The 23,452-nt window shown below is 38.2% G+C and overlaps 1 protein-coding gene across 1 annotated transcript; it reads left to right on the top strand.

Moving 5' to 3' along the window:
* The first annotated feature begins 619 nt into the window (after positions 1 to 619).
* Positions 620 to 23,169, top strand: LOC109403135 (paternally-expressed gene 3 protein). Its single transcript, XM_019675876.3, has 3 exons — positions 620 to 1,147; positions 19,999 to 22,371; positions 22,431 to 23,169. The coding sequence occupies exons 1-3, from the start codon at positions 1,142 to 1,144 to the stop codon at positions 22,680 to 22,682; spliced, it is 2,631 nt and encodes an 876-aa protein (XP_019531421.3). The 5' UTR covers positions 620 to 1,141; the 3' UTR covers positions 22,683 to 23,169.
* The last annotated feature ends 283 nt before the right edge of the window (positions 23,170 to 23,452 follow it).

The following is a 23,452-nucleotide window of genomic DNA, read 5'->3' as shown; positions in this document are numbered from 1 at the left end:
TGGCTTAGAAAAGGGTCAGTGTCAGCCACCCTGAGGAAGAAGAACAGCTGACGAAAAATTGCAAGTGCCGGGGCTGGGATCGAACTTATGACCATCCATCTATGAAGTGAACGTGTGACCACTGCGTCACGGGCCCCGGCATAAGGGCAAAAAATGGAGGGGATAGCAGAGTGCGTAGCTCAAGCGTAGGAAACTCCATTTCAAGCCAGCCTTGCGCGCGGGGAGAAATAAGAGACGGATGTGTTCTGCGAAGACCGTCGTCAAAAACAATGAAGGGGTTCCTGCCATGAAAGTGAGTGCACAACAGCTGGACGTGATCATTGACATTGTGTAGAGAACATTTATGTGCGCACATGTAGAATTTAATAGTGCAGTGAAATGGATTTTTACCAGTAACTTTGTGCGGATTTTTGGTTGGTGTATATAAGACTAGAATTCCTCCCGAATTTGTTCATGGAAAAGGTTCTTAACTTTTGATCGACAGTCAACCCCCTAGCACCTACACTGGTGAAAAGAGTGCAGGATATCTTCGTTACGGCTCGGGTCGAGATCAACCCCGCTGCTGCTTGGTGGTTGAGGTTAGAGACTCGGGGTGAACAAGTGGTGTTGTCTCGGTATAGAACGATCACATTGCGCGTGAAAATCCGAACAACTGGAGCAAACTGTTCAAGTTGACTGGCAGCAGCAGGAGGGTGCGATCTGCGATCACGCTCTATGCTATTGACCACGAGGACCTCGGCGACAAGTCCCGCCACCACCACCGCCCTACCCCGGTGGTGTGGTGACCGGGCTGGGAAGGGTGATCTCGTTTGTGCGTGTGTGCGCAGAGGGGACATGTTCTGTGTGCAGTATAGTATAGTCGCGACGCATTTCGCACATTTGGCGGCATATTTTGTGATTCTGGTGCCGGCGACGGTGTACTAGTATATATAAGAAACTAGAGGGCTAGGCCAAGCCATCAGTTGTAGTTTAAGATCGCTCTACGTTCATGTAGAGCTTTTTTCACGTTAGTTGCGTATTTGGTCCGTCGATCGCGTTAGTCCTTGCGATTTCGGGAATTTGGTGCTTCGGTTACTGGCGGGTGTGAAAAGTGTGTTTTTTTTTATTTCTGCTGAAAATTTAGTGAACGTACTGCATCAACATGAAGGTGAGTTTAAGGATAGAGGATGCAGAGCAGGATCCCGAAGGATGTGGAAACTGAAGGACTTTTGAAAAGAAGAAAAATATGGGGAAGAAAGACGAAGACATGGTGCTAAGCAGGAACGTTTTCGAAGTGCATATAAAATTAAACAAAAAAGTGTGAACAACCTATCAATTGCATTATTCAAGAACAATGAAATCACGAATGCCCGGATTATGATTTATGAACCTTCGTTTTCGATCATCGACACCTGACTGCTGTGGGACATGATAGTGCAAAAAATAGTCGCTACAAATGAACTTAAGTGATTCGAACTACTTCGGAGGCAGTTGGCTACCAGTGACTGGACTATTTGATCCGCTTAACAAAGCGATAGTTCCCCTAACGCGTATAGAATCATACAAGTGATATTTTTGAGGTCGATGCAAAAGCGAATTAAAAAGTGATTGTGGATCAGGTGGATATACTTTGTATAATGCATCTGAGCGGGTGCGTACATGGCGCTGACAACACCATTTAGGAACACTGCCAACATGCCTGCTAGACAGCGACCAGGTGTATCATTGATTACACACGATCAGCTGAAAGGTTACCCACCATAACTGGAGCGCACGCTTTACTGGCCAACGGACTCGCGAAAGAGAATGCCAGCTAGTGTGGTCTTAGAGCACGCGTCTACTTGGGCACATGCTAGCGGACCCCGTGCTGGCAATGTCTCAGAATATCAAGCGTGATTCTCAACGCTTGCTGGGCTTCTTAGGATCTAAGCGAAACTCTCAGGTATGATAATTGCGGTTTGGTTGAACAGGTTGATGGAGCAAGCACACGCCCTACGGTGGTTCTGAACGCACTACCGTACGGATAGGCCGCAACAAACAGGAAATGCAAATCATGCAGTGCTGCAATTTTGTTGCCGCAACGCTTGACTCAGCCTAATGTATTCCGCCTGCAGATTCCGGCTTGAGCAAATAAGCTAGCTTACAGTTCATGCAAACACTAAATACAGGTTTGGCGCCTTTTCTGGTGGGCGCTGTTCAAATGTGATCTAATAGTGCGTGGTGACAAATGGATAAATGAATATATTACAACTGTTTTGAATAATTGAACTACTGCTACCGTGAGAACTGTATCAAAAGACCTTGAGTGGACTATATAATTGAGTGAGTCAGAGTGTGTCGAAAGAATCATTATTACTGTGGAATGAGGAAAAAATCTGTGAAAATATGGAAAAGTTAAAGGGAAAGAATTAATAGTTGCGACGGATGAACTGAACACCAAAAATGTTCTTTTTGTGAGGAATTAACGTAGAATTCTAATCATACGTGAAGTGATATAGAACTTTTTTAATTTCTTTTTATTCGTGAATTTTAACTAAGGCTAATTTTTACACACATATAGAACCTTGTCATAATTAGTAGAGTATAGAAAACACCAAAATTGATTCAAAAATTAACTATAGGGTAGTGGAACCATCCCAGCAAGTGAAACCTATGGTAAGCACTTTTCGAAAAAAAAATCATGATAAGCATTTTAAATTTAACACAGACACATGTCGTTTAAGGATCTTAGATGACCCCCTTAGACAAAAGTTATTAAACTACTGGTTGAAAAAAAATACCGTAAGAATTTGTAATGAAATTAGATAAGTTTCATAACGAATCTTTAATCTAATTATAATTATACTCACGCAAGATAAAAAAAAGTCTCATTTATATTCTTAAAGATAACCATCCGACCGAATTTAGCAGCAGTTGATCTTACCGTGATTTCGGGTGAAATTGATCACTTTTCACAGTTTTTGGCTTCTAATTTTTGAATAGTTTTCGATATGGTCAAACTTAATGCTTTAAAACAAGTACGGCAACGAATTTCATCAGTCAACGAGGTTAAAATTTTTACTGTAAATCATTTTATTGCAATAAATATCATTTAAAATAAAAAATCAGAAATTTTAGTTTCGGGGTGAAATTGATCAGTCAGTGAAATATCTTTGTAAGTGCTGAAAATAAATTTTCCAGCAGAATTAACCATCCCAGAATGCGAAATGCTTTTTAAAACTTATACAAGTATGGTAAATTCCTAATTATTTAAGTTGAAAGTTTGATAAATCTAAAGAAAACGCCTAAAAGTATGCAATTTTCATACTAAATAAGTTATTACTTTAGCAAAAGTACAATTTTATGTATAAATATCAATATTTATAGAACTTTTGATGACGAAATCGGATTTAGCGAACACGTGGCAGCTATAAACATTCGTTCGAATATTTATTTCATGTACGATACAGCTACGGTAACAAAAGTTTGAAAGGGTCTTTAAAATTTGCCGAACACTCAATTTCGGAAAATATTAAATTTAATACAGAAATATGTGACTAATTAACTGTAAAACATGTAAGCTCATCATTCAATAACCCTTGAGCCAGATGATGGTCATTTTCTACAAAGTGTTTTAAGTTCAAACCTTTATTTTTGACAAATAAAAATTGCCTTCACGTCGATCAATTTCACCCCACTGATCAATTTCACCCGAAATCACGGTACTTCAAAACCATTTTGCAAAAAAAAAGTTTCTTGAAAATCCGATGTAATACGCAAGTTTTTCGAAAATTCCTAACTGCCGGGATGGTTATCCTACTCAAATAAATTCACGATGCCTTATACAGGTATACCTCGATTTAGTGGACCCTCGATTATATAGACCCTCGATTTTATGTACTTCGATTTTATGCACATTTTTTAATGGTATTTTTTTTTTAATATTCAATGAGTTCAAAACAAAGTTTGTATCATAATGACTTATAATGCAGGGGTTTTCAGCCTTTTGACACGCGGAGCACTTCACATAAATAAATTGTTTTGTGGATCACCCATATCAGCACCAAAGCATATCTCATGACATACTTAAATTTGTATATTTACCGTAATCTCATACTACCCTTTCTGACTTCATTTTTTTATAAAAATCCCTGGCTTTGTCGATGATCACGATGAGCGGAGTATATGGAGTGATTTTCTAGCGATATTTCTTATGACATTTCTTATGACTTCCTCATCGAGAATTGTATTATACAGCTGATATTTTTAGTAGATGCCTGCTGATTGAATCCCAAAATTTGTAGCAAATTCCATAAAAAGGTCATTATAATGCTTCGGCTGATTACTGAAAAGATGTGGGATAAGTTATTTCTAGTACTATCATGGTAGAATCAGATCTAGTTAGTCAAGGTTCCCCGATTTTAGCGTCTCTTTACGAGCACATTCCCAAGGATGAATTCCTGGAGGAATCTTTGAATGAACCGCTTGAGCAATTCTTGAAAGATTTGTTGGAACAACTTATAAAAGAATCCTTGGAACAACTTTTGAAAAAATCTCTGCCGGAATTTCTGAAGTAATTCTAGTAATATTGAACAATTATCTAAAGATATTTCCAAAAGTATCGCCGAACAAATTTGAATGTAAAGACCTATATGTATTCTGTATTGTATTCTGTATTCCTATAGTCAAAATACTGCAATGTTTGGTCATCCAATAATGTTTCATGAGTAAGCCTATAAAATCGCCATCATATATATAAAAGCCCAGAGTTGTCTGTCCTTCCGTCACGCTTTGAAATGTTTCATTGAAATGTTTCACCATAGTTGTATCACTTCAGAAATAATAGGAAGAACTTTTTGGAATGATCTGGAACATCATTATTCTGAAAATTCCAAAAACTTTCTGGGAGTTACTGAAAGATTCAAAATATAAGAAGAAGAAGGTTCTGGAATTTTTCCGGTTTATTGAATTTCTTAAATATTCGAGACCTTCTAGAAGTTTCTGGAAACATCTTCTACTTCTTTTTGGCATAACGTCCCAATTGGAACAAAGCATGCTTCTCAGCTTGGCTAATTTTGTGGAAATTACTGAAAGTTTCAGAAAAAAAGAAGAACGTTCTGGAATGTTCTGAATTAATAAAATACTTTAATTTTCGAGAACTTTCCGGAAGTCTCTGAAAGTTCTCCTACCCTCAGCATAATTTTGCTAAAAACCCGCGAGTTTACTGCTCGGCTGTATGCGCTCCGGTGACTGAAATGAAATGAAATATTCGCAGTTCCTGAGAAGCTTCTAGAAGTTTCTTACCATTCCAGGGATTAGAACCCTGTGACAGATAATGCTGTGTACTTGGAAGTATACTTTCTGGCGTTTTTCATTTCTGAATACATGATAGTATACCTTCTGGCGAATCTGATGAGTCCATTGCTGAATGAAATGTTTCGCATATTTACAATGGCTTCTGATTGATTGATTGATTGATTGATTTGTCTTTATTAAAGATGGCTTCTGAGGAAACTTCTGGAAATTGTTATTCCAGAATGCTCAAGAATCTCCTTGAGGGATGAACATTTTCTAAATCTAAATTAAGGAGATCAGAAACGGTATATGAATCCAGGTGTTGTCTATCTGTCCTCCCGTCACGCTTAGCAAAGTTTGACTGAAATATTTCACGTATATTTCGGTGAGGCCAGCATGATATCACAGAGAACAGACATCCAAGTCCAGTTCCGAAACCTGTGTAAGGAATTTAATGGCCATTTGAAATCGGCAACACAAGTGGCAATACCGTGGCGCTGCAATCGGTTAATTTCTCATATTAATTAAATTCACCACTTGAAATGTTTCAATTCACCACTGACTGTGGCAATATGGTGTTTGGCGGCGTTAGTGTTGTCATCGTATATTGGTTTGCAACCTTACTCAAGTGAAGATTCAAATCCTTACACAACTTTCTGATTGAAATTTGTTCTAGCCTGGATGTCTGTTCTCTGTGATGATATGATCTGAGTGTTCGAGATTGAAGTCGAATCGAAGTCGAAGAATTGAATTCGAAGAAACTCCTTTCCTACCAGAACGTCAATGTAATTCGAGAGGTTTCTGTTTCAAATATGAAAACATTTTTCTCACTTTCCTGGGCAAAGAGAAAGAAGCAGAAGAGAAGAATATTCTAGAACATTGCGCATAACCCGGAGGGATGCAAATACTATTTATATAAATGTTCAAATTTATATAAATGAGTTTTCCAAACACAAAATTCTCGGCTTGGAATACAAAAAAACTTCACCAAGAAGAAAAATAAGTTTCTGGAACATCCTAGAATCTTCTTGAAGGAATCAATATGCTTTTTTTCATTATTGGAAGAAATTTTCCGGAACTAAAACAAGGAAATGAATATATTCTAGGACATATTTCGAAGGAAGGATAGGCGTATTTCAAAACTTTCCATAATAAATTAAATATTCGCAAACTTTTCTTTTCGAATTAAGGGAAATTTCAACTTTCGTGGGCGAAGAAGTTGGAGAAGAGGAACGAGAAGAAGATAAAGATACGCATATTTTTGGAATATTCTAGAACATTCTCTGGTGCAGGAAATACTTAAAATGTTCGTGAATTTTCGATAAATAATGGAATATTTAGAAGCTTTCTGTTTCTAATTTGAAAAAAATAGGAACATTCCTGTGCGAATCAGGAGATGAAATCGAAGATTCATGAACATTCTCGAACATTCTTCGAATCAAACCAAACATACATGTTCGAGTATTTTCACAAGTAATAGCATGTTTAAAAACTTTCTGTTTAGAATTCGGAGAAGTTTTTGGAGCCTTACATTGCAAAAAGATTAAGAAGAAAGAAATTCTAGAACACATCAGAGGAATAAATATGGTTTTTAAATAAAGTTGTAGATAAGCAAAAAATGCATACCAACATTTTTAAGCCATCGTCATAATTCTCGGGATTGTGAAAACGTGGCTAGCCACGTCGGGTCAGCTAGTAGATAATAGTACCAAATAATAGTCCTTGATATTCGTATTACAAGTGACACACAGTCAGACGCGCGCGCAGTTAGAAACATCAATTCCGTTCATAGTTAGAATAAATCGTCCTAGTTAAAGCTAAATGTCGTTATAATATACCTGAATCATAAATACTACACTCTGTGTAGTGTGTGTAATAAATCACAGTTAAGTTAGAATTCTCGATTATCTGTTCCATAAGAAGAAACCCCTCTCGATAGTGATCTAAACCAACAAACGCTATTATGTGCGACAACACAATGTTTTAGTGATTCTTGAGAAACCCAAAGAGGAATTTTTGGAGGTAGGATTTCCGATAAAATATACAGAGGAATATCCAAAATGTTTCAAACCCATGCAACATTTGTGGAAGCTATCCGTACAAGACTTTCTTAATGAGTTTTTGGAGAAGTTGTGAATTAAGTGAACCCAGAATTTTCACAACGGTCTCCGAATGAAACTTTCCACATCAAATCATCATGTTACAGAATATTTTACAAAATCATGCATGTGTTTCTTCAGAAAAGTCACAAAGAATTATTTAACGAAATTTGTCAAGAATTGCTTCACCAATTTCTACATAGTTTTTCACAAATTATTTTGGAGATTTTTTGAGAAATTCGCCCAGGGATTATTTCAGAAATTCTTCTAGTTATTCATTCTTAAATTTCCCTAGGCATGCGTGTGGAGAACCTTTTGTGGATTTCTTCAGAAAATCTACCAAAAATTTCTTCAGAAACTCTTGTAAAACATCTTTCTGTTTTTGTTTGCGGAAACTTGTCCGAGTCCCGAGTATTCGGCCAAAAATTCCTTCATTCTTTCAAAAAATCTTTCATTGATTCATTTGGAAATTTTCGTCAGAGAATTGTTTAGATTTTTTTTTCTATTCTGTAAATTTCAAAAGCATTCTTTCAAAGCATCTTTCATGATTTACTTCTGTAATTCCTCTCCTTTTTACCAAAAAAGAATATTCATGAATTTGAGTAGAAGTTCCTCTAGGGTTTCTTACAAAAATGCGTTCAGAGATTCCTTCAGAAATGTCTTTACGCATTTATTCAGAAACTTCTCCAGAGATTCCTTTATTAAAACTTTCAGCTATGCCTTCATAAACCATTTTTCAGAAAATGTTTCAAAAGTTCCTTAAAAATTTTTAACTGGGATTTCTTTGGAAATTTGTCCAAGGTTTTCACCAAAAATTCCCACAGCAACTTCCCATTTGTACCGAAATTCAACTAGTGATTACTCCAAAAGCTTTAGAAAGAGTTGTGTATGACTTTTTGTAGAAATTCCTCCAGTGATTTCTTCAGAAAACCTTTCAGAGATTTACCTTTTTTCCGAGACTTTTTAGATTTTTTTTCCGAAAAATTCCTTTGGAAACTCCTATAGGCCTTCTCTCAAACGTTTCCCCAAGGATTCATTTCAAAACATTCTCTGGGGTTGGCTTTAGAAATTGCTCCAGAGATTTTTTAAATCTGAATTTCTGTCAGAAAAACTTCCTGGGATTTCTCTCGAAATTTCTCCAGGGACTCTTAAAAAAATGTGAGACCCATTCTGGATTTTTCTGCAGGGATTCCCTGGGGGTTCCTTCAGAAAATCTCCCATGGATTTTATTATAAATTCGACTAATAATTTCTTCAAAAATATATCCAGATTTTCCACCAGAGATTTCTTTAGAAATGTCTCCTTTTCATTGAAAAATACTTCCAAAGATTTCTCGATAATTATTTCATGAACCCTTGCTGAAAGCCATTCTAGGGTTCGTTTAATAAAAATTCACGCATTCCTGAAAAAATCTTTGGAAACTGCTCATAGATTTACTTCAAAAATTCATCCAGGAAATCCTAAAGAAAATCCATTACATTTTTTTTCACAAAATCTTCTAGGGATTCCTTTAGAATTTAGAAAGTCTTGTACGGATAGCTTCCACAAATGTTGCATGGGTTCGAAAAATTTTGCTTAGATTGTTCCAGAAATTCATCTACGAATTTCTTCGGATTTCTTTGAAAGAGATTCCTTCAGTTTTTTTTAAAGCATTTATCAAGAAAACCTTCCATGAAGTTTCCCAAAAGAATCTGGATTTTTTTTAGAATTTGATTCAAATTTTGAAGAAGTTTTGAGTTTCAAATTCTCAATATATCAGAATCAGAAACTCAAAACTTTTTTCAAAATTTTCTCAGAAGCTTTCTAAAGAACTTCCAAGGATTGCTTTAGGAATTCTATAAGGGGCTGTTCATAAACCTCGTAGACCAAAATTTGGCAATCTCAGACCCCCCTCCCCCTTCGTAGACTTTTGTCCTTACAAAGATTTTGAAATTTGTATGGAGCGTAGACTTTGGCCAGACCATCCCCCCTCCCTCGAAAAAGTCTACGTGGTTTATGAAGGGCCCCTAAGAGATTATTAAGGAAATTCCCAAAATTGATACACATTCCTTTAGATATTGCTTTAAGACATTTCTCTTCCAGAAATTGCTCCAAGGATTACTTCAGAAATGCTTCTACAGAGCATTGCTATGGAAAAGTTGGAAGACATTCTTACATTCGCTTAATTCTTATTTAACCACTTAGAATTGCAAAAAAGGCGACCGAGAAGATAGCGGCACAAGCCTACACTACTCATACAGTAAGATCGTTCGGCAAATATAGCACAACCAGTAACCACGCTCTGTCTCTGAGCATTTATTTACCCTGGAATTTATTTACGAATTGCTTCATAAATTCCTCCGGGAATCCCATCTGAAATTCCTCAAGGGATTCCTTCGGAAATTTAGAGATTCGTGACAAGGAATTTCAGATGGGATCCCCGGAGGAATTTATGAAGCAATTCGTAAATAAATTTCTGGGTAAATAAATCCTCAGACATATTTTCAAAGGAATACCTGAATGAATTTCAATTTTTTGGGACATTTATGCAAATAGCGTGTATGTGTATGTTCTTTGCTCAAAATATTGGATTTTCAATCAACCATACATAGTTTTGGACAAAAGACTTCGATCATAACAAAGTAGCGAGATAGTTGATGATTAACCTGGGCTTGTTAGGGGAATATCTGTAAGTAAAAAGAAAATTGCGTTAAGTACTGTTCCTTTGAATTCCACTAAGAATTTGCATCCTTTGACAGATACGTATTTCGACCTCAACTGTAAGGTCGTCGTTTCCAGTGTCTTGTACTTGACTCGAGATCGAAATACGTATCTCTGTCAAAGGATGCAAATTCTTAGTGGAATTCAACGGAACAGTACTTAACGCGATTTTCTTTTTACTTAGCGAGATAGTGGTTTATTCGTTATTTAGCGGGAACCACTCATTTGTGCCAAAAACTCCGAGCCTTTTATCGAAAACTCAATTTTCATGCAGTTTTTATATGTTTTGGTACATTTTGGTATAAAATTTATATAAAAATAAAATAAAAAAAATTGCTTCGATTTTGTGTAAAATTCGATTTTATAGACATTTCAAAAATTGAAATGTCCACTAAATCGAGGTATACCTGTAAAGCTCTGAAGTAAAAAAAAACAAGCAACAGAAGATTTTTGATGAACTTCTGAAGAAATTTATAACACAAACTTTTACAAACAATTGTTGTGCGGCGCCAACCTGAGTGCTCGTTAAAGGCACCGTGAATCCACGCTACAGCTCTGGAGTAACTTAGATAGAGACATACGTAATTCTCCAGTCCATGTGCTGTGGATAGGCAACAGTCTCGACCAGTGAATCAAAATTCAACCATCGCGCAACAATAATGACAATGTCACAACCTGTATTTGTTGCGACAAACAAACCTATGCGACATAAGTTTGTCCCAACTTGAAAATAATGGGATTAACATCGTACACCACGAGTTTAGAGATTTTTAAGCCTTGCATTGCCATTTTCGAACGGTAACTTCGAGTCGGTAAACACTGCAACTCTGGTGAAGCTCTATCATCAAACAGTTTCGACTTTGGGTTAGCAATAATTGATTATTCACGAGTTGAAAAGTACGCGACAAATTCAGCTTCCGTTTTGTCTGCAACAAAAAATTTCGAGATCATGTCATTATCTGTTACCAGTAGGGATAAAGAGTAATCGTCGCACCTTCTTTGTTGCTTGTTTTGTGCCTCTTTTGTCTGACAATTCTCTTCACTGGTCTCGACACTAAAAATGACATGCTCTCACTGTTGTTCGTAGGCACGCTCAGACAGTGTTGGAAATGGACATCTAAGGACCGAAGGAGATGGTGAATTGCGAGGTTCTTTCCTGGGGTGAGGTGGGCGTTGGATTCAGGTTGGCTTTCTACTTCACAGAATTGTTACTTGTTCTGTAGCGGAGTTGGTTAACGTGCCCTGTCTTACGAACTTGGGGAGACATGGGTTCAAACCCCACCAGCACTACGTGGATTTTTTCGCAATTTTTCCACTCAAATTGTCCATTTTTCAACACATATTATGCCTATGAACTTCAGGCATTACGTATGTCTAACATACCATTTCGGTTGGTTATTCGAAAAACAACAACATTCGTGTTTTAACTTAGATAGTTTTTCAGCAGATGTTCTCAATGTTTTTTTCCATATTGCACTAACTTTTCTAGTTTTATATTTAAAGAAGTACTGGGATCTCAGTTATAATTTGCAAAGGAAAGATTAGATTCGCCACAAAAGTTGAGCTTATTAGGCTCAGTGACTTAATTCCTCCAATAGCCGGGGTTAAAAAAGACTAGATAAGCTTTGGTTTTTAGGTAACGCGAAAGGTAATTTTCCCATTATACCCAGTAAACCAGTCATCGTATAAGATGTTGTATAAGATGATAAAGTGGAGGCGATATGCGTAAATTTTACATTCGCCTAAATGGTGGCATGCACGCATATGGCCTCCACTTTATCATCTTATACAACATCTTATAGGATGACTGGTTGTCTCGGTAGAGTAACTTCGATAGTGTTGCCACAAAAGTTCAGTTATTGGACGCAGTGGCTTAATTGTCTGCGGGGTAGGGAAAAAACTTTGATAGTGCCCTGTAGAACAAATTGAGGGTCATTACATATGTTCAACAGACTCATCAATTTTCCATAACTAAGCAGCACTAATTGGTGATGCTGGCGGATGGGCATGCGCACCAAAAATGGTGGAAATTTAAAAATGTCATGGCCTTTGCAAAGATCGAAAACTCTGAAGTGCCGTAAATCCAAATTATTGCCAAATTTTTCAGCGGAGTGGAATTGGATTCTTTAGGAGTATGTGGATTATTGCATAATCGGATTTGCCGCTCAACAATTAGTCGAAATCCAAAATTTCATAATTTTCAGAGTCCGGGAACGATTTTTGAAATGCATTTAAAGTTTGTATGAGGATTTTTTTATGCTCGGGTCGAACTGCCACTTTATCGATTGAACTGTCATTCAATTCATAAAAATGAAAACTGTTCGGTCAATTTAACCATCAAAACAAAGGTATTCGAATCCAATAAAATCACGTTATACTCAGAAAAATGAGCTCTTTCAATTAGACTATAGAAAATAACAATATTTTATTCACTAAACAACCCAATTGATCATACGCGAACCAAATTGTAATTCCATATAAGCAACTTCTTCACATCGTTATGAACATAAAATTTATACCTTATCTCAGTGCTTCCCAAGCTGTGCGCCGTGAACATCTCCCAGGTGCGCCGCAGGCTCTTGGGCCAAAACATAAGAAACAAACTCCTATTATTGAAAGCAGTTTATATTTTTAGCTGTTTTGTATTGTTTTGTCAAACTAGTGTCACCTCAAACCCTTTTTTGCATTCGATACCAATGTTTTGGCTTTCTTGTGGAAGACTTCAAAAGAAACTCATTCAAAAGGGTTCTCCCTCTTCTCAGTTTTCAAATAAATAGTAAATATTCCAAAGTCTACGAATGTTTTCTGGAATTCATAATATCCTCATGAAACATTTAGATTTTTACAAAATTTTTATACTTCTGAAATTTTGAAAATTTTCGTAAGACTCTCAAATTGTTGGACTTTTTTATGATTCGACTTAGTTTTCGATTTTATCAATAGCTTGTAATTCAAAGTAGATATTTCAAGAAACTGTTTTGAAGTTCTTTCGATAATACTGTAATCTATAACTACTGTCAATATCTAAGTCTTCGTGCTGTTTCAAACGTTTCGGGACGACATTTTTACTTACTTCACTATCATAACTTGTTTGTTTGTCTCTCAATCATGATTTTCTCCTATGGACTGGTTTAGCTCCTTATCTTATAAAAAAAAACTGCGACAATTTATGTGTCGATTTTATGCATGATTCTGAAACCGCCTTTTTTGAGTTGAGTTCATTGAGTTCCGAATACAAAAACATGACCCCTCACCGTCACTGTCTGTCGTTCTGACAACATCTACACAATTCATTTTTATATCTATATTCCCTTAAATTTGATAATCTACGTACTTTATTTAAAAAAAAATAATAAAAGTTTTGCAATGCAATCCTTCAGAAATCTAAAATTAGTGAAGTTCTGCGAATCTTTAAACAGTTTTTCTTTTTTTTTTAATTATAAAAAAGCATGGTGCGCCGCGACAATTTTGAAAATTTCAAAAGGCGCCGCGGTAGCAAAAAGTTTGGGAACCTCTGCCTTATCTAGTTTATAAATGTCTAGAAATGAGTATTACTTTTTTACCGTTTTTTTCATTATATTTCATACATAGTCGAAACCGTTAGTACTAAACAATCGATTGTCACTAGGTGTGCCTGTAAACCTTCGGTGTGCACATTTTTGTGGAACCTTGGTTGTGATGTGGTGTAGCTATTCTGGACATGAATCAGTTTCAAAAGGTTATTTTTGGATGAAAAAGTAATATAATGTGGTTGAACTCGTTGATTTCAAAGGAAATTGTATACCTTCAAGCGTTTAATAGTCCATTTCAAAATTTAAATTTAGAATGTAATAGCCGAATCCATTAGTTGTAAGAGTTTCAACGCGTTATTCGTGTTCAGAAGATCAATATTTAGTGGAGAAGGCAATTTTCTATTTATTCCGATGTTCAAATGTATGCTGATCAATTCCGTCCCAAAGTGACATTTTCATATGTTTGATTTTTCAAGTTATCATAATATTTAAATTTGTTGAACAAAATTCTGTTGCGTAGTTTCATGGAGATGCATCCGGTATAGGATTCTCTATATTTGAATTGCTGCAATTGTTATTTGCAAAAATTGTTTTAAAGTGATCAATTTGACCCCGGATTACGTTACAGATAAACATAGCGAATCACTAGTTGTTTTAAAATCTTGTTTTATTAAATAAAATGACTAAGATTCTTACTAAGCTTTCAATGAAAGGACACACGTTTGAAATGCCTCCGCTTACGGCTGCGGCCTCTAGTTCGAATGAGCTCATTTATTGTTTCTTTCGAGAGAATTATTTAGGACTCTTAATGCCGAACACACAAAATAAGGATATTACACTTGTCTCTTTTGTTCTACCGCTGACTCAATGCAACTCAATCAGTGACGCCACTAATTGAGTTATATAAGAACAGCGGTAGAACGAAAGAGACAACTACTAATTCTGTATCTGTACCTCATTGCTGTATAACAGCCTCAAGAAAAGCATGCAACTTTTCAAAAATACACACAATGGATCTGTAAAGGTTTGAATTATTTTGCAGAACAAACTTTCCAAAGATCTTGTACCGACTTTTCGAACCCTCTAAGCAGAATACCCTCTTCGAATTTATTGTTTTATCAGTTTTGTACCTTTTAATACCGCCCTGTTTTGCTTGTCCTTTGACAGGTACGCGTATTTCGACTACCATTTGTACAAGTGGTATTCAAAATACGCGTATCTGTGAAATTATAAGCAAAACAGGGCGAAATTAAAAGGTACAAAACTGATAACACTCGAAGATATTAGTACTGAAATTTACTACCGATGTGCAGATTTAAAAAAAAAAGATAAAATAAGTATGAAATCCAAAACTAAACAATTTTAATAGAACTTTTCCATGGCAGTACAATTACAGCAGGTTAGGTATTGACTCCTTTTGCAAGTGGACAAATGAAGGATAAACAAATGCAGCTTGGTTCGGTGCTTCTTTTGTCATATATGTGCCTCTGAATTTAATATACAAAATTGAAATTGAATTTCTTGATTGCTTTACCATATACATTATATAAGTAGGTGGTACTAATACGTTCACCCAATGAATATGAGATCCGCAAAATTTGAGAAATCTCGCGAAATGATTCGTGTCAAAATTGGGAAAATGCGGCATTAGTTTATTTTTTTAAACATATACATTGGCTGATAACTTTGGACAGTGTGTAATGTCATTTATGATTCTAGATTTCCGTATACGCATGGATAGATGTTTATTGCACTTTTATTCTATGCTTCCTTTCTGACTTTTCGTTTGACGAATTTTTGACAATGCCCCTCAAAAAGCAAGTAAATTAGGGCATGTCAATGAGTTACGTATAGTCGTATACTCTTAGGAAGGAAGGAGGAATGTCCTGCCAAAGTCTACGGTCCATATCAATTTTGAAATATTTCCATGGTTAAATTACAGACAAACAGACGTCTCATTCTACTGACTTCTCATCGTTACCCTTTTTAACGGTTAGTTCAAATATTCTGTAGTTCGCAAACCGCTCGGTTAAGGCGCTCGCATCGTTTTTGCTCCTGTCTGACGTTTGCTCACTACTGCCACCTATTGAGTAGTTTGCGTATCACAGTCTGGTTAGCATTGGGCGATTACGTTTTCGTGACGATAGCTTTTATCGCAATTTGTTCCAAGTGATACGTCTGTTTGTCTGTGGTTAAGGGGAATATAGAACGAAGCCACACCACCGTACGGCAAATCCTCCAGAAATGCCGTGAAATACCGGTCAAAAGTTGGGACTCCCAACGCACCACCTGTTCATCGACTTCAAGGCGGCATACGACAGAATCGATCGCACTGTGTTATGGGAAATCATGGACGAGAACAGCTTTCCCTTTCTCCGCCCAGTACAAAATGGAACGAGGGGTGATTCAAAAAAATGCTCCCATGCAATTTTCAAATAAATTTTTAAAAAGGTTCCCGGGCGCCAAAATTATTAAAAATTTGGATTTTGGCTTAGAATTCGCATGCAGTTTGATTATATGAAATTATCTCACTGCCGCTAAAGAAGCCAATTGCATACTATTGTGCCGGCACCGCTCAAACGCAAATTTTCTGTGAGAGAATGCAGTAGAGTGGGTCAACGTTGTATAGAGAAATTTTAAATTTGATCGCATCAACCCGGAACAAAGCATTTTCAATCTATATTAGCGTCTTAAACAACTGTGCAAAATTTGGAAGCGATTGGTTGCGTCCCCGTATTTCGATTGAAATTTGTATGAAATTTAGTATGGGAAAACGTACTTTTTTGCATTTTACTTATAAGTTGAATCCTTTTTTCAATACTATGTAACTAATGACGCTATAGCCTAGTATAGCCTAGGATATGTTAAAAATTTTGCTGAAGACCGCAAAATGATCCGACGCTTGTGAAAAAAGTTATTGGCTTGGTAACTTTGGCCAAAAATTGAGATTTTATTATTGATGTTATTCCTTTACATGTTAAATGTTAAGCACCACCGGGCAATCTATACGTTATAACTTTTCTCACAAGTGTCAGATAACTTTGGGGTCTTCGGCAAAGTTTTCCGGCATATCCTAGGCTATACTTCAACGTCATTAGTTAGATCGTTTTCGACAAAAAAAAATCAATTTATGAGAAAAATGCAAAAAAGTTCGTTTTCCCATACTAAATGCCATACAAATTTCAATCGCAATGCGGAATAAGGAGCCGCAACCAATCGCTCCCAAATTTTGCACAGTTGTTCTGGACGTTAAAAGGAATCGAAAAATCTTTGTTCCAAAAAATCTACTTTGTTGACCCAGTTTAGTATGCAGGCAAGCATAAATTCGTGCAGTGGACCATCACCGGTACTGTTCCTCATTGTAATCGACGAAATAATTACTTATCTTACCGTTACCGGTCAGACTAAGGCCGATGAGATCCTACACGAAAAAAAATTTCCATATGGAATATATAAGAAAATGTTATACATTTTTGCCATTTCGTTTTCCTAATGAAGCTCATCTGAGTGCGTTATATGAAACATAACATACGATAAATAAAAAGTATAAGTTTTAACTTATGAATGCCATTCGTTCTTTGTAATAATTTGTATAAGAATTTCCTAATAAATTGTATGCATCTAACCTAATATAATCTATTGTCGTATATTTTGTTTAAAATTCCTAATATTTTATTTTTTTCCTTATGTTTACTAAGACAATTATGTTACGATTGGTACATAATTTATTTAATATAATCAACATAGTAAGAGCTATATACTAATAAAAACGTTAGAGTTGATCCAATTTTTAAACCTTGCTCATCACACGTTCCGGATACGGGTTTCGCCGCCTTTAGCCAGCCGGTATGACGAGAAGCAGCGGAGTCGACCACAATTTCCGCTCCGGCAGGAAACAAACGGATTGCAGTGCCTCAGTTATCCAGAGTGGCAAAGTGCAGCGGAGCAGCAGGGATCCTCATTCCGGCAATGGGTTTTGCAGCCTTTGTAAGCCGGATCACAAAGAAGTAGCAGTGCCAGCCGGAATCTTTGTGTCGGCAGCAAAGAAGTGGGTGATAGTGCTCTTAGTTTGGCGGAGTATCGAGAAGAAGCGGGACCTGCTGGGATCTCCATTCCGGGAGCGGGTGGCGCCGCTTTTCACCAGTTGGAACGCCGAGGAGTAGTAAAGCCAGCTGGAATCTCCGCTCCGGCTGCGACCAAGCGAGTGGGTCCGCCGTCTGCCGTCTGTTTTGTGAGGGAGCCTGTTGAAAAAAAAATGCTGAATAAGTTAAAGGCACAAAAAATAAGTAGTTTAACACCTACCGTGATCTCCGAGCGTGTTTCGCAGGCTCAAAAAACTCCTATTATATTGCCGGCGGCTAAATACAACGTGCACCGATGGCCCACGTTGGAAAAATCTGGCGCCGTTTGGTTTTTGCCATTCAAAACAAAACCTTAGAGAATTTATTAGTTAAATCTTATACTTCTCTAGCCATAACACAAAACTTATACATGGTATAAGGAAATGTTATGGCTATTAAAAGGTCATTGCATGAACACAATTAGTTGTCTTTATGAATTCAATAACGTAGTATCTAATGAAAAACATTAATCAATCTTCATAAATAAAATCATTAAAATATTTTTCGTGTAGTACATATGTAGGTGCGATTAATCGTGAAGATCGTGAACCAAATCGTGGGTTGCTGTGGCAGCACCTAAATAACTTCGAGCGTGCACGCTAAGAAAAAGTTACTCTAAAATGAGTAAGATTCACACGAATCTGATCTAAACTGGAACGGCTCAAAACATGATTTAATCGCATTTTCAGCGCTAGCGCCAAGCTATGTGCTAAAATCCAATCAGTTTAAGCCGTATAATATTCTAGACATTGTCAAGAATATTTTACGGCTTATACTGAGGAGATTCTCACACTCAAGCCAGCGCTAGCGCTGGAAAGGCAATTTACTCATTATTTGTGTTGTCCCACTTTAGCTCGAAAATGAAAGAATTATGTTACCGTTTGTGTCAAAAATTCAAATTTTCAACTGCACGAACCTAGTAGTAGTATTTCGAATCAACTGTCTTATCTAATGCTAGTCATACTGATCAACTTTGCCGAAGACAGCATCTTACTAAATTATCACGATTTGAGATTTGAGATTTTAAACATTTGCATGTTCACTAGCGTCACCCAGTTGCGGAATTTCGGCTCATAAACTGTAAGACCTTGACTCTAGCCTTGACCTAGGTACCCAACAACTTTCCCAAAGACACTATCCTTCCAAATTGCCAGGGCCTTGAGCTGTCACATATCTTAACAGTTGCTTGGTAATTCAATATGGTTCCACTAGTGGAATTTAGTTGTAAACTGTAGATAATGCCTCTAGCGGCCACGAAAAAATGAACTAAAATGAACCAAAACTCTAGATGGCAAGTGCTTTGCCGAAGAAAGTATTGTGCTATTTCTATCTCACACGAGATAATTGACAACCCTCCCAAATCGCCTATCGCCTATCAATTGGATACCTATTGCGCCCCGACAACCCGCCCCGACAACCAAATTATTATCGGAAGCCTTCCGATGCTAAAACCACCCTCTCGACTGATCAACAATCCGTATTCTGATTGAATGCATAACATTGAATAACATTGATTATTGAATGGATAACAGCACTGTTCTTCTTCAGTAACACCCGCGGAATTTCAATAAATGTATGAACTAATTTTGATCTAAAACTCGAAGAATCATCTCAATGACCTAATTGTCCACCTTTCGGGATCCCTAGAACCGATCCCGTATTACCATCCCAACAGTGCTTCACATTTCATAGAACTATTTATGAAGGATACTTCCTAGAAATTTTTAACATTCTTCAATGTTTAGGAACCTTATAATTTAAAATCTTAAATTATGCACATCGATTGTCAGTATCAATTTAATTTGAATTAACTTGCAGTTTCTTTTTATTATTTCAACACTACTAATTGAAACATCATACTGCGAACTGTCACGCGTGCAATGTCCACCAGTCAGACGCCCATCGTGTTTGCTCTAATTTGGTCCGACTTTTGCGAAATCAGCTCGTTAACCACAATGATCAGCAGTAGACGAGCGCAACGCATACAGTCAGCGAAAAATCGAATCTACAATCAACCCATAAGCCTACCATAGCGCATTGCATCAGTGATCGCTCAAAGATTTACTGTCCATTTTTTTATCCCAAGCAGGTTGACACTGTGCTACCCATATAAATGATGTAATAGATGCAAGGTTGTTCACATTCCTTCAGTTAGATCAGTTGAAAACGTGATACAAATTCTATCAGCACTATTTGCGTTGCACTGCCATGACTTCTTTTTTACACACCCATCCTACATCACGTGTCTTCGGGCACAAATGCGCATAAAAAAGTTGTTATTAATCCTATTTTTATTTCTACTTTATTCCACAGCATTTCGCTACAATCTTGATTGTAGCTTTAGCAACGACTAGCTTGGCGCACCCAGCGCCAGATTGTCCACCAGGTGGCCATGGCTACTCCTACCCTGCACCAGAAGTACAACTATCCGTTGGAAAAGCGATTAATAGCGTTAGCGTCACACCAGGGTTCTCATCTTACTCTGTAGGTGGTGCAGTGAAATACGCTTCAGTTGGACCATCGTACAGCTCGTACGAGGCATCTCCAGCATATTCTGCCCATGGATTTGGATCTGACTTGAAAATCGCAAGTTACGTTCCTGCCGTCAAAACTGTTGCTGCTACACCTGGTGTAGTTTACGCGGATAAATCTTCGGCAGCATCATTTGCTTCAGTAATCCCTGCCACCAAAGTGGTATCCGCTGCTCCTGCTTATGTAGCTCCAGCTGTAACAACCAAAGTTGTTTCTGCCGCGCCAGCGTATGTCTCTAACGAATATCTGCCCCCAGCGAAGGCGATTGTATCAGCCGGACCAGCATACTCGTCATATGTCTCGACGCCCGCTGTTTCGGCCTACTCTGCAACTCCTGCAGTATCTTCCTATGTATCTACACCAGCAGTGAGCAAATACGTTAGTGCTCCGGCCTACAGTTATGCTGCTACTGCTCCAGTTACTAAATACGCTACCTATTCTGCTCCAGTAGCCAAGGTCGCTACATATGCCGCTCCTGCTGTCAGCTACGCTGCTCCAGTTGCTAAAATTGCAACAGTGTCCGCTCCAGTTGCTAGCTACGCTGCCTACGCTCCGGCTGCCAAGATTGCATATGCTGCCCCTGCATCTTACGCCTCATCCTATTCAACTTCCTCTAAAGTAGCATATGCTGCTCCTGTAACCAAATACGCTAGCTATGCCGCTCCAGCTACCTATGCTTCCTATGCCCCAGCCGCAAAACTGGCCTATGCTGCTCCAGCAGTTTCTTATGCGGCCGCTGCACCCGCAGTGACAAAATACGTTTCCTCACCTGCTGTTTCGTCGTACTATGCTGCTCCTGCTGTTACTAAATACGCTACCACTCCTGCTCTATCTGCATCGTATGTCTCTGCTCCAGCTATTGCCAAGGTTGCCACATATGCGGCTCCTGCCGTTACTCAATATGCTCCATATTCAGCCCATGCTTATGCTCCGGCTGTTTCATCTTCTTACGTATCATCTCCTGTTGTTTCTAAAGTTGGTTATGCTACTCCTGCTGTTGCTAAATATGTATCGACCCCAGCGATTTCAGCTTATTCTGCTTCTCCAGCTGTATCTTCTTACTATTCTTCCCCTGCTGTGTCGAAGGTACTTGCTACTCCAGCATACTCTTCATATGTTTCAACCCCATCCATTGCCAAGGTTGCAGCTGTTCCAGCTTATTCGGCGTCCTATGTTGCCCCAGCCGTTACAAAGGTTGCTGCTGTTCCTGCTTACTCGACCTCGTATGCTGCTCCAGCTATTGCTAAGGTTGCCGCTGTTCCCTCCTACTCCACATCGTATGTGGCGCCAGCCATTGCCAAGGTTGCTGCAGTTCCTGCCTATTCTTCTTCATATGCTGCTCCAGCGTATTCTGCCTCTTATGCCGCTCCAGCTATTGCCAAGGTTGCTGCTATTCCTGCATATTCGGCTTCGTACGTTGCTCCTGCAATTACAAAGGTTGCTGCTGTTCCTGCTTACTCAGCTGCTTATGCTGCTCCAGCTGTCACGAAATTTGCTGCCACTCCTGCATATTCCGCTTCATATGTTTCAGCTCCGGCTATTGCTAAAGTTGCCACGGTTCCAGCTGTTTCTGCAGCCTATGTCACACCTGCTGTAACTAAATATGCATCTGCTCCTGCCGTTTCAAGTGCCTACATATCGTCTCCAGCCGTTGCTAAATATTCCACTGGTCCAGCCTATGCTGCGTATAGTGCCGGACCAGCATATGCTGCTTATAGCGCTGGACCAGCTGTATCCAAAGTGGCTGTTGGACCCGCTGTGTCTGCCTACAGCACCGGTGCTGCTTTCTCTAAGATAGTTTCCGCACCGGCATATTCCAGCTATGTAAGCTCTCCAGCAGTTTCCAAGGTTGTCGCAACTCCCGCTATCGCTGCATACAGCGCTTCTCCAGCTTATTCTGGATACTCTGTTGGCCCAGCCGTTACAAAATATGCTGCCGGACCTGCTATTGCGGCCTACTCATCTTCTGGCGCCGCTCACGGATACTATACTGGATCGGGTCTTTCCTCCGCCCATTATGGAGGCATTCGATATGCTGCTGCTGCACCTGCTATCACCTCTACCTATGCCACTGCTCCAGTTGCCACAATTGTGAAATCGGCGGTACCAGCAACTATTGTGAAAACGGTTGCTGAGAAACATGTGGAATATTACGTAAAGAAATAAGTTACCCTCAATAGTTGCTAAACTAATTCTTATTATATATTTTCCAGGATGACCATCCTCGATATGCCTTTGAGTACGGCGTTAACGATCCATTGACTGGTGATAACAAACACCAGCGGGAAGAACGTGACGGAGATGTCGTCCGCGGACAGTACTCTCTAGTCGAACCTGACGGTAACGTGCGCACTGTTGATTACTATGCGGACTGGGCCACCGGTTTCCATGCTACCGTAACCAATAGCCGAGATCAAGTCCATGCGACCAAAGTGCTGGGTAAACGTGCCGTAGTGAAAGCGTAAACGCTAGAAACGTATACCACCTTTAAAGCCACGACAAAAAATGTGTATAAATGTTTTGTTAGTTTTTAGAAAGTAAGTAACGAAAAAGTGCCCATGCAAATTATTTATTGATCGAAGTAATATGCCAGCCATTAGCGAGAGAAAGAATGACGAAGACCTTTTTAATTGAATGTTTATTTTTATCGTCCCATTAGTTACATTTTCTGTTATAGTTTCAATCCATGTTCAGTGTCTTGTAAATACTAATTTCTATCAAAAGTATTTTCCTACATTCTCCTATCCTTTTCCACCTGTTGAACTCAGTATCCTTTTTGTATCATCATCTTTAAAATCACCAATATCGACTTCTACGTCAGAATGCCAGCAAAAATAATGAACAGCAAGTATTTGTTTCATTTAAATGGAAAACGCATGATTTCAATGTGATAAATGTGTCATAAAGTAATATTTGTATTTTGTCTAAATAAAATGAAAACTAAATAAAAAACCGAAAAAATTCCATTTGTTTATTTCAACAATGATGACCGTTTGAAAGGCACAAATATGCTGCGTAAGGCCAGAGGTACACAGGGTCATACCGTCTTACCCCGTTTATTCGACACGTTTGCATACGACACTTTTTAATTCGTACCCCACTTATACGATATATGTCGAATCAAAAAGTGTTCAAACCAGTGGGGTGACACGGCTGTCAAACTCGGTACATCGCCGCTTCACCCAACATCATTTGTGGTACGGCCCGTTTTGGTACCCACTTTCTGGTCGGTTTA

This window comes from Aedes albopictus, chromosome 2 (assembly GCF_035046485.1).
Source record: "Aedes albopictus strain Foshan chromosome 2, AalbF5, whole genome shotgun sequence".
Classification (NCBI taxonomy): domain Eukaryota; kingdom Metazoa; phylum Arthropoda; class Insecta; order Diptera; family Culicidae; genus Aedes; species Aedes albopictus.
The sequence above is the reverse complement of the archived record's forward strand: the minus strand, read 5'-3'. Positions and strand labels throughout refer to the sequence as shown.

What these genes read in the sequence shown, in the direction of transcription:
- LOC109403135 (XM_019675876.3), top strand. An exon ending in AGAAACATGTGGAATATTAC is followed by an intron (nt 22,372 to 22,430) that starts GTAAAGAAATAA and finishes TATATTTTCCAG; the next exon opens with GATGACCATCCTCGATATGC.